The sequence below is a fragment of the Merops nubicus genome, unplaced genomic scaffold (assembly GCF_000691845.1).
Source record: "Merops nubicus isolate BGI_N331 unplaced genomic scaffold, ASM69184v1 scaffold4731, whole genome shotgun sequence".
In the NCBI taxonomy this organism is placed as follows: Eukaryota; Metazoa; Chordata; class Aves; order Coraciiformes; family Meropidae; genus Merops; species Merops nubicus.
The window spans coordinates 10,044-21,373 of record NW_008586066.1 but is presented as its reverse complement, the minus strand read 5'-3'; the positions used below and the strand labels follow the sequence as shown (position 1 = coordinate 21,373).

The following is an 11,330-nucleotide window of genomic DNA, read 5'->3' as shown; positions in this document are numbered from 1 at the left end:
CCTGCTGAATGCTGTGGAAGCACTCCTGCCCAAGGGACTGCAAACCAGGGACTGCTGCCTCTGGTGGCACCTCCACCTTCTCCTCCCACACGACTGGATAGCTATAAAGCCAGGAGGCACCTTGGAAGCTCCAGAGGGAGGCACCACTCTGGGAGTCACAGTGAGTGTGGGGTGCAGGACAGTCAGCCAGTGGGTAGGGATGTGCCATGGAGTCAACACAGGGGTGAAGCTACAGAGCAAGATACAGCAGCTTCTAGGGGACAGGCTCTGAAAAACAAGGGACTGTCTTCTGATTCTGCAAATGAGGCATCTGTGTCAAATATTCAGGGATTAAAGATAGAGGAAAGTAGAGAGTGGAGCCCATCCCAACAGCCTACAAAGAGAAGCAACCCACAGGTTTTCAGCAGACCTTCTTCAGTCATTTTTCAAGAATATTTAAAGACTGACTCTGTGGCTAATGTCCCTAAAATACTTTCTGCTTATAATTCAGTTCATGCTTATAAAATTCCTGGAGAGATGAACTCCAAGTCCTGCCACCCAGCACATACCAGCCCTGATGCTGTTAATGATACACAGGAGGACAAACAGTGTCCCTGTGGTGTGCCCAAGCCAACCTCCAGAGCAGCAGCTCTGCCAAGCATGGTGCCAGAACCCAGCCAAGGGGCAGGCCCCTTGCCCTGCACTCAGTGCCTGCTCCACACCGAGCTGCATTCAGACGTGGACCAAGATGTGTTTGAGGACAGCTGGGACTTCAGAGCTGTGGAGAATGGTTTTCTAGTGACAAATGCTTCCAGGAAGCTGAGCAGTTGTACAGATGGACGTCGGAGGTATGGTTCTGAAGGAAAGATTGGGGGTGATGTTAAGGAACCTCACCTGGCTGAGCCAGCCAAAGTGCAGAGACCATCCCTGTCCTGCAGCTGTGGAGCTGCAGAAGCTGAGCACCCTCACTGCCAGGAGTCAGATCAGGGAAAGAAGCAACACTCTGGCAGTACAGTCCAAATGCCTCTTTTCAGACCAAAGGAAGATTCCACACCTCAGTTTTTGCCTGGAGTCAAGAAAGAAAAACAGGCTAACAACAGCAGTCCTGACTTTAGCCTGCATCTAGAGCAGGAGGAACATCCTGCTTGGAAACAGCAATCTGAATTTCAAACCCAGCTCTTAAGACAGTGTCAGGGTGACCGTGCTGGTGGACAGATCAGCAGGCAGATGACTCCCATGCTTTACTATCTGTCTGGGGGGAAAACCACCAGCCCTGTGCACCACAGCAAGCTCACCCCATGTCAGGAGGACTCCAGGAGCTCACCAAAGGAGCTTCCAGCAGGCAGCTACTCTGCCTCAGTGCACTGTGAGGAGATCCAAAGGGAGAGCAGTTGGCCCCAGAGGCCCAGCCCTCACCACCAGGGCAGTGCTGCTGAGCTGCTGGAGACTGAAGATCTGGCTCTTGGGAGTCCTGCCTCATCCACGGAGGAGAGCTTCAAGAATGACTACAGAGAGAAGCTTAAAGTGGCTCAGAAAAGGGTTCTGAGGGAAACCTCTTTCAAAAGAAAAGACTTACAGATGAGTTTGCCCGTTAGACTGAGACAGAAACCCTCTAAAAGGCCTTCGATTGAACACCTCAGGTCTTTATCATTATCCAGTGCAAATGAGGATGGAAAACCTGCTCCTTGTGCCCCTTCTCACCTAGAATCCTTGGAAAGTTTCAGCAGAGATGGAGAAATGAAGAGGCCACAAACAGCTCGAATAGGGGGAAGGAAAAGGGTAACAAAGGAGCAGAAGAAACTGTGTTATTCTGAACCTGAGAAACTCGATCAGCTGGCAGACAAGGATGGGCCGTGGAGTCAAGTCAGGGATGAAATCCCTGAGCAAGACCTAGTGGCAGGTAGGAGGAGGACCCTGGAGGTCAGAGGGAGGGCACTGTCCAGTTCCAGCCTCTCCAGGACGGAGCTGAAGCACATCCAGCACGTGGCACTGCTGCAGTACATGGAGCGGAAGATCAGCCAGAGGCCAGGTCCCAGCCCAGGCCCCCACCTCCCCCTGCAGAAGAGGCTCTCACACCCCAGGTGTCCTCCTGCCAAGGTTTCCAACCCAAACGGGAGCGGAAGGATGCAGAACAATGAGGTTTTCTGCCAGGATTTCTCCAAAGAGAAGCCACCCGAGGTGTTTCCTCCCCTGGCTGGTGTTCCCAGCTCTGCGGGCACCCCGGGGCATGGCCCCCCCAGAGCCCACCAGAGCTGCACCAGCAAGGGGGCACCAGCTGAGAGCCTCCTGCTGATGGGTCATCCTGCAGCTGGGAGAGCTCGGGAGAGGTCAAAATCCACTCCTGCTTCCACACAGGTAAGAGAGATGGAGCCAGTCAGTATTGTCTGAGTCTATTGTTATGTCTGTTACTGTTTTAGGGAACTGTGGGGCTGTTCACATGAAAAACTGCTGAATGTCACCAATGCAGAATTAAGACTCCATTTGGTTTTGGTGTGTAGTAGGGACATGATGGAAAGGGAGGAAAAGGCACATCTGTGTCATCTCTAATGCCAGCTCTGCTCTGCAGTGTGCAGGAGAAATAATTTGGGGAGATTCTGAGACAGTGCTACCAACTTTAGCATGTCACAGATTGATTTCGTTGTTCCTGGAAGTATTTTGTAAGGAATTATTGAAGACAAACAAGGTGTTCTTTAATGCCAAAAGCTGCAGGAGGGTTGCCTGGGGATGGAACCTTCCTCACAGCCAGTTGAAATGTGTGCTGGGTGTGGGAAGAGCCACTTGTTGTCATTCAGCAAGTGCAGAGCCAAGGCAGGAGGATGAGGAGGGTCAGCTTCAGAGGACATGATGGGCAGGTGCCACAGGCTCAGCTCCAGGGCTGGACAACCCTGGGCCCGTGAGGGTCCCTCCCAGGGATACCAGAGGGGTGTCGTGGGATCTGGCACTTGCACAATCCCAGCATGGTGGGGCTGGAAGGAACCTCTGGAGATCATCTCCTCCAACCCCCTGCTCCAGCAGCTCACCCACAGCAGGGTGCCCAGGGTCACAGCCAGGTGGGTTTGGGATCTCTCCAGAGCAGGAGACTCCACAGCCTCTCTGGGCAGCTGCTCCAGGCTCTGCACCCTCGCACCAAAGAAGTTTCTCCTCCTGCTCAGGTGGCACCTCCTGGGTTCCAGTTGGTGCCCGTTGCCCCTTGTCCTGTCTCTGGGCACCACTGAGCAGAGTCTGGCCCCAGCCTCTTGCCCACTGTGGGCCCTTTAGCTCTTGATCAGCATTGATCAAATCCCCTCTTCCCTCTGAGTTTTCTCTTCTCCAGACTAACCAGCCCCAGGGCTCTCAGCCTGTCCTGGGCACAGAGATGCTCCAGGCCCCTCAGCATCTCTGCAGCCTCCACTGGTCTCTCTCCAGCAGCTCCTTGTCTCTGAAATCACGTCTGCAGAGGACGTGCTGTGTGCAGGGAGATGCTCTTTGTGTTTCAGCAGTCACTCTTGTTGACAACAGCAACTTCACTAGAGCAGCATCCCACAAAACATTATTATTATAGAGGCATCTTTAAAAACAACCAACCTTTTGGCTCCTGAATTTGAAGGACAGTAGCTGCCAATATTGTTGTCAAGGAGAATAAAGAAAATAGATGTCAGAAAACAATCTAAATACTACTAATGTTACCCAGCTGCAGAGGCTGACAGGCTTCCACCAGTGCTGCTGACTTTCTGCATTGCTCTGAACCTGCTCAGGGATCTGCTCTTGGCTTCTGGTGTGGGGATAAACATGGGGGTCCAACAAAGCAGCTGCTGTCTGACAATGCCCTTTGTCCCCCTGTGCTCTTCTCCTTTCCAGGACACTTCTGGATGTGGTGGTGGCACAGTGGCCCCGTGCCAGCCTTGTGAGAGCTGCCTCAGCACCCCCAGGTAAGCTGTGCCCAGCATGTGCCAGCTCCGGCTGCCTGCTGCCATCCCCGTGCCTCGGGGTCCTCCCCGGTCCCTGTGGCAGCGTTCATCGGGTGCTTGTGTCACCCTGGGACAGCCTTTAAGCCAGTCCCCGGGTGTGGAGCAGGAGTGGGAGATGCAGAGTGCAGTCCCCGAGGTCGCAGCTCCCTCCTCTGAGCTCCAGCGCAAACAGCATCGGCTACAGCCCGGCTGTGCCAAAGCCCAGCGGTGGGACAGGGCTGTGGGGGTGGGCTTGTAGGGGACAGAAAGTGCTGTGCCGTGTCCACACGGCTAACTGGCACCTTCCTGTGGTGACTCTCTGTATTTGTTTTGTGGGTTTGAGGAGCATCAGCGGGGGGAACCATCTGCTGCTCGGCAAGGAGTGATGCTGCCACTCCTGTTAGGGATGGAATTCCCACTGTTCCAGTCGTTCAGAGAGATCCCAGGGGTTTCTGGAGGCTTGAGTATCTTCTAGATTAAAAAAAAGATTATCTAGGAAAAAAAAAAAGTGGTATTTTTATCAAGATTTTGAAGTTTTTCTGATATTTCCTAGTTTAGCTGAGAGGCTTTGCAGGTCAGCGTGGTTGTGAGTGGGAGTTCTGGACAGAACAGTAACATCACAAACTTATTTGATCCTTGCTCTATACTATGCACAAAGTAATGAAAAGGTGAGAAAGGCAGAGCTGGTTTAATTAGTAATTAATTTAGATTATCATCTTTGGGAAGCTGCTGCCAACACAGGTTTCATTCTTTGACAGCCATATCTCATTTTTTTCCCCCCTCTGTTTTCCTTCACATAAAAGTGCTGCTGAGCTGTGGCAGGAAACCCAGACTAGACTGGGCCTGCTTGAGTATTAATGACTCAAATAAAAGCTCCAACTGGGAGCAGCAGGGAGAGTGAGCTGTGATCCTTACCCACACCAACAGTGAAAGAAAGCTTGAGGACATTCCCCTGTGTGTTTTGTGTCCCCTCGATTGCCCATCACAACGTTGAGGTAGTTTCCACTGACATTGTCCATTTTCTGTGATGAAAACTGGGTTTTTTAACCCACAAGCTGCTCCCACCCTCTGCTGCTGCAGTGAGTCCTGAGTATGAGTGAGAATAACGCCCAGCAGTGATTTTTTTGAGGTGTCTCTTCCCTTCATCATCTATCACTCCAGAACTGTCAGTCCATGGCCACAATATGGCATCATTGTCACCTTGATTTAGGTGCCCCAGGCCATGGTGTTTTGCAGGGGTATTTTTAGCCCCATTTCCATGGGGAGGATTTTCCATCCTTAAAGGCATCACTAGATCACCAGAACCAGGTGGTTCAACAGATGAGGGGTTGATTTTTTAATTGCAGTGGGAAGGTGCACATAATAAATAAGATCTCTAAGTGACATAGTTTGTACTAGATAATAAATAACAATGATTAAATTTTCCTTTTCCATGCAGGCCTCATTTTTCTATTATTTTTTTGATTCAAAGCTGCAACGACTCTGTTAAAGCTGCAAAGCAGAGCTGGAGGAAGGGAAACTGTGGGAAAAGACAGGATTTCAAAAAAAGGCAGTGGCTGGAGGTAGTTTGGGGCTTGTAGGATTAAATGCAATGGTCCCAGCATGTGGAAGCTCTCCTAGCACTACAAAGTCTGCTGGCACTGAGCTGCCTTGACTCTAGGAAGTCCTCAGAGTGCATCAGGTCTCTTCAGTGCTCTCCCCTGCTGTGTTCTCCACCAGGAAAAGGGAATTCCAACCTTCATGTCTCTGTGTTTGGCTTAGGGAAGACCTGCACCTTCCATAGCCACAGGGCTAATTAGAGAGACAGGGTTAATTAGTACCTTTAGAGGAGGGAAGGGCAGGTTGTTTTTCACATGTGCTTTGTTTTTATACGTGGCCTTAGAGAAAGAACTAAACAAAGATGGACAAAACCTGCAGTGAACTCTCTATGCCTGTTTTGAGGGAGAACATTTTTGTGCCTGCAACTTTGAAGCTCATTTGTCAGGGTAACATAATTAAACAGGGGCTTATAAATCTTCCTTAGATCTAATCTTTGTGGTTTTCCTCTCCACTGTCCCCTCATAGTACTGGTAGGTTATGAAAAACCTTGCAGGAGGGGAAAATGGGTTTATTTGTTCACTCATGATTAATACACTAGTATTTCTAGAGAGGGGTTTAGTGACTGTTTTCAGGAGCAGTTGTGTGTCTGCCTGAATATCAGTGATTGCAGAAGATGGTCTGTGCATGCTCCAACCATCTTGTCTTCAACAGTGCCCCCATATTCTTGCAAATTCTTTTGTCATAATTAGAAAATGAGAAATTTAATGGGGATTCAAAAAATGTAGACCATGGAGATTTTACACACTTCTTTTTGGGTAACGTTGAGAGGTATTATGAAATCTGAATTTTACCAACTTTAATAAAAAGAGGAAGCTGGAAGGAGAATGGCAATTACCTGTGGGTGCTTAAACAACCTGCAGCATTATCTGCTGCAGAGGAAGTGTCTCAGATAAAAGGGAGGGTTTCTGTCTTACAGTTTCCAGGACCCTGAGGATGGATGTGAGAATCATGGCTATAAAGACAGTGACAACACTGGACGTGTGTGTTGTCAGGATCCTAAGGAGCTGACTCCTGAAAGCTCTACTCCTGTCCCAAGAAGCAGAAGCAAGGACAATGCTCAGGTGGAGGAGGAAGGTGGGATGAAGTCTCTGAATGACAAAGCTGCAGTGGGGAGTGCAGAGCAGCAGCCTGCAGCTCCTCAGGAGCAAGGAGCCTGCTGCCACACAGCACTAGTAGCCAAAGCTACCCCCAAAGGCTTAGGTGCAAAGGAAACATCCATGCAGGACAGCCAAGGTGATCTCCTCCCCCAGAGAGAGAGATCTCTGCCCAGAAGGAGACTGCAGTCTCCCGAGGACCAGCAATATGAGGAGCTTGCCATGGAACTCATTGCCAAAGACCATTCTCTGGTTGATATTCTCATGCCTCAGCCTGTGAGAAAAACAGCTCTAGACCTGCTGGAGGGTCTGTTCCCTGAGAGCATTTCCATGCTGGATAGATCCCACAGGAAAAAGGGAGACCTACAGCACGTGCAGGAGAAGGAGTAAGTTGGCAAACCCAGTTATCTGGGGGTTTAAGCTGGTTTAGTGTGTGATTATGATGGGTGTACTGGTAGTAAAGTGACTTCAGCAGATGGGTTTATTTTTGTTTCATTAGCCAAGCATTTTAGCTTTCTGATTTGCATCTCAAGAAACATCTGAGGCTATGGGTGGTGAAATAATCATGGGCTGTGGGTGATGAATAACAGATGAAGTGAGGTTCAGTGATACCTTCTTAACAAGGACTGCAACCTAGGCTGCAGATCTTTTGCTCTCTATCTTTTAAAAGTCAAGGAGAAAAATTGCTGCAGTGAGAAGAGAGTGACTCTGAAGTCAAGATGGATAAAACCATGAGCACAGTGTCTGAGAACATCAAAACCCTTTTGCCCCAGGAATTTACTTTCTGTTTCAATGGCAGGAAAAATAGTAGAGATGCAACTGAAGAATGTCCTGAATCTGAACGTGATGCCAAGCAAAGGAGTGAAGATCTTTCCTCTAAGGGAAACCAAGTCCTCACTAAGAGCAGAGACAGCACAAATGACCTAGATGACATCACAGCAAAGAAAGTAGGTCGAGGGCCACCAGAGTAACTGCTGGTCCTTCAGCACAACAAAGAAGTTATTAATGCCACGTGTATTACTGCAGATATTTGTATTCATGGCTTTTATCCCAATAATCCTATTTCATATTGAATCTATTTTTGCCAGTAGGTGAAGTCCTGGCAAAATGGCACCATAAGTGGGTGGTATTCAAGTCCACCATGGTTTGGTTCAGGTCTCTCCTCCCAGCTCCTCTTCAGCCCATCCCCAATGTCCTGCTGTGTTTGGAAGAAGCACACGGGGCTGCTCATACCTTTCCTTGCAAGGCCAGGTCCTGTGCAGGAGCTGACTCACAATTTAACACTCAAATCTGGTCTCAAAACCTATAAAGTTCCTCACAACTGGCAGCCTAAATAAGAAGTGGGTTTTGCTCCAAGGGAGCTGGCAGCAGTTTCTGTACACTGCAGTGCCCTGTTGGTTTCCAGGGCATAGGGGTAGCTTGGGCATAGCTGGACTAGGGTCAGAATATGGCACCTTGGGAGGGCAATGTGTAGCTTTGAAGAATGAGATGGGTTTTTTTTCCCCTCTGTAGAAAGCTGGCCCTGTTCCATCTCAGGTAACAACAATCTGCTTTCCTCTGAGTCCTGCTGTGCCCGTGGTGATGCTCTTCATCACTCACTCAATCTGCTGCTCCTGCTCGTGGTGGTGTTGGCTGATCTCCAAAAAAGCTGATAGGCTTCTCCTGCTCCAGTCTTGGGGCCTTTTTCCCTATCAACATGTCCATGTCAAGCAGCCTCCTCTGCTTGCTTCACTGCCCAGGCACTGTGGCTTGCTTGGATCACCCGTGGAAGTGACTTTTTCTGCTCATATTCTACATTAAATTCCAGCTCTTGTGAAGGTTGATAAGAGAGCTGTGGCTTCATGCTCCTGTCCCAGAGCACAACCATGTGTAATCTTTACTGCAGCTCCCTCCTGACTGATGGGAAGCTCTCTGAGCTGGGGATTATATCACCCCTTAAGGTGATTACTATAATTTCCTTTTCAGAGAGAAAATTAACTACAGCTTAGAAAATCTTTTCTTTTCCTTTCCCACAGCTTAAAATTATTTTACAAGCCAAAAATTTGGCCAAGATAATGCAAGGAAAATCCATCCTCTAGAAATTTCATGGATTTTCTTTGGCCATGATGGCTTTTTGTGACTGCTTTTGGTTTTCTTTTCCCCCCTTTCAGCTGGAGCTGCTCTCCAGGCTGCGGGAGAAGCTGCGGAGGCTGTGGGAGGAGAGGGAGCTGGTCCTTGCTGAAGCACAGGAGTGTGCCGAGCGTGGCCAGGAGCTGGAGGTGGTGGTGAGGGGTGTCTGCAAACCCAACGAGCTCCAGCGCTACCTGATGTTCATGGGGGACCTGGAGAAGGTCGTGAGCCTCTTGCTCTGCCTGTCCAGCCGCCTCGCCCGCGTCCAGAACGCCATGGGGAGGGTGGATGGCAGCACAGACCCTGAGGAGAAGGTGAGTGAGAGGCAGGTGAGGGGTTTAGCTGTTGTTGGGCTCTGCCCAGGTGGGGCTGTGCTCACTCCATGTGTCTGACAGCTGGAACAGGAGTTGTCCTTCTGCATGGAGCCCAGGCAGGCTCTGTCCAGGCAGTGGCCGTGCCACACCATGGGCTGTGTCTCCACAGCTGGGGCAGGGAGACCTCAGGGCAGCCTTGCAGTACTTAAAGGGGTCCTGTAAGAAGGACTGGGACAATCTCTTCAGCAGGGCCTGTTGGGACAGGACAAGAGGTGATGGGTTTAAACTAATAGAGGGAGATTTAGACTAGATGCAAGGAAGAATGTTTTGATGCCAAGGGTGATGAGCCCCGTCCCAGGCTGCCCAGAGAGGTGGTTGATGCCCCATCCCTGGAACCATCCCAGGGGAGGTTGGCCAGGGCTCTAGACCCTTCCCCAGCTCTGTTGCCCTTCTCTGGACATGCTCCAGAACCTCAGTGTCTTTCTTGTATTGAGGTGCCCAGAACTGAAGCCAAGATTCAAGGTGCAGCCTCCCCAGTGTCCAGTCCAGGGACTTCATCGCTTCCCTAGCCCTGCTGGCCACACTCTTGCTGATACAAGCTAGGATGTTGTTGGCCACCTTGGCCACCTGGGCATGTCCCACTGTCTTTTTAATATGACATTTACACCCTAGCCACACACAACTCAGAAAACACAATGATGTGTGCCTTAAAGAGATTCTAATTGACTGAAGATGGATACAGGATACTTTAAAATGACCAGAATGTTAAGTATATTGATTTTTCCCCTGAGGGCAGCATGGAAGAAGTGAGGCTTGATGGGGTTTACTGAGTGTCTTTACCCTACAAGCCACAAGAATGAGTAATTCAACCAAGAAAAAAACTCATGTGGGACACAAAGCCCACAAGAGGAAGTAATTAAACTAAATCGACTGTGGCTTCCAAATGAAGATCTTGAGTCTGCCCAGCATGATGAGTTTTTAGTGTGCTGTGTTTTCTCCCTCCATCAGCAGTCCCTGCAGGAGAGGCACGAGCTGCTGTCAAGGCAGAGGGAGGATGCCAAGGACCTGAAGGAGAATCTGGACCGCAGGGAGAGAGTGGTGTGGGGCATCCTTGCCAAATACCTGCCCGAGCAGCAGCTCCAGGACTACCAGCACCTCGTGCAGGTCAAGACCTCCTTGCTGATTGAGCAGAAGGACCTGGAAGAGCAGATAAAGTCTTTTGAAGAGCAGTTAGAAAACCTTGAGCAAAGCATCCGCCTGTGATGGGCCCAGGAGAGGGGGTGCTCTGCACCCCACGGGGTGTGGCCTGCCCCACGGGGGTCCTGCCAGTGCCAGGGTGTTGGCAAGTGCCCAGGGGCTCTGGGCATGCTCCAGGCACAGGCTGGACCTGCCTCCCCCTGTGGATGGCCAGACTGAGAGCACCCTGCCCTGCACAGCAGCCTGTGCTTTGGGGGCACGGATAGGACCTGCTGCTCCTGCCAGCTGGGTGTCTGTTTCCCCTCATTGTTGTCTGTCCATCTGTTTGCAGATTGACACTATCACAATAAAAGGATGGCACAAATATTGTACTTTTGTGGGTGGGCTGAGTGTTTGCAATGAAAAATGAGGTGGGTGTTCAGATTTGGAGATTGCACGAAGCCACAGGACACATTAGGGACCATTTCAGTGCCACTCCTGGTGTCAGCTGTTTGGAGGTATGGCACTGTGAAGGGAGAAAACAACTTTTATCTCTTGGCAGTTGCCATCCAAGGATCTTTCCTGGCTCTGTGTAATCCTGGTAGGCTGTTCAGCAGCAGGTCTTAGGAGTCAGAAAAAAGGGTGATCCTCGCTGGCATCAAACAGAGCTGATCAGTGCTGAAAGCAGCTTAAATCAGCACTTGTGGGAATGGTAAACTCTCAACTTATTCCTGCACAGTCACTAGCACAGTCCTCACTATGCTTTTGAAGTGTTTATTTTCCAACCAGCACCTTGTGGTGTTTGTTTTTAGGCAGTTTTCCAATTGTCCACGAGCACAAGAAGTGCTGAACGTGGGGGGGAAGCTCTGCTGCAGTGTGAGGTGGGTGGGACAAGTGGAGGAGATTATTCCCTTTCAACGAGGCTTTATATAAATCCCTCAGCAAAAATCTCTTAAACTAACATTGTGTGTTGAGTCAAAGGACTGATATTGCTGTAATTTAGTGGGGTTGGTTGGTTGGTTTTTAAGTATTCAGTGAGAGCAATATTCTGTCTGAGATCCACACCTAGACTGTAAGGCAGCTGCTAATCAAACTCAGGGTTCTTCCACAGGCACACCAGGGGTTCCTTGATC

General features: G+C 49.9%; 1 protein-coding gene across 1 annotated transcript in view; it reads left to right on the top strand.

Moving 5' to 3' along the window:
- SHROOM1 (shroom family member 1) overlaps positions 1-10,284 on the top strand; it is a 10,690-nt gene extending 406 nt beyond the window's left edge. The window contains exons 2-9 of the mRNA XM_008948517.1: positions 35-189; positions 328-927; positions 976-2,334; positions 3,817-3,887; positions 6,421-6,984; positions 7,395-7,545; positions 8,749-9,021; positions 10,030-10,284. Of these exons, the coding sequence (XP_008946765.1) occupies positions 35-189; positions 328-927; positions 976-2,334; positions 3,817-3,887; positions 6,421-6,984; positions 7,395-7,545; positions 8,749-9,021; positions 10,030-10,284 (3,428 nt within the window). The remainder of the gene's footprint in view (positions 1-34; positions 190-327; positions 928-975; positions 2,335-3,816; positions 3,888-6,420; positions 6,985-7,394; positions 7,546-8,748; positions 9,022-10,029) is intronic.
- The last annotated feature ends 1,046 nt before the right edge of the window (positions 10,285-11,330 follow it).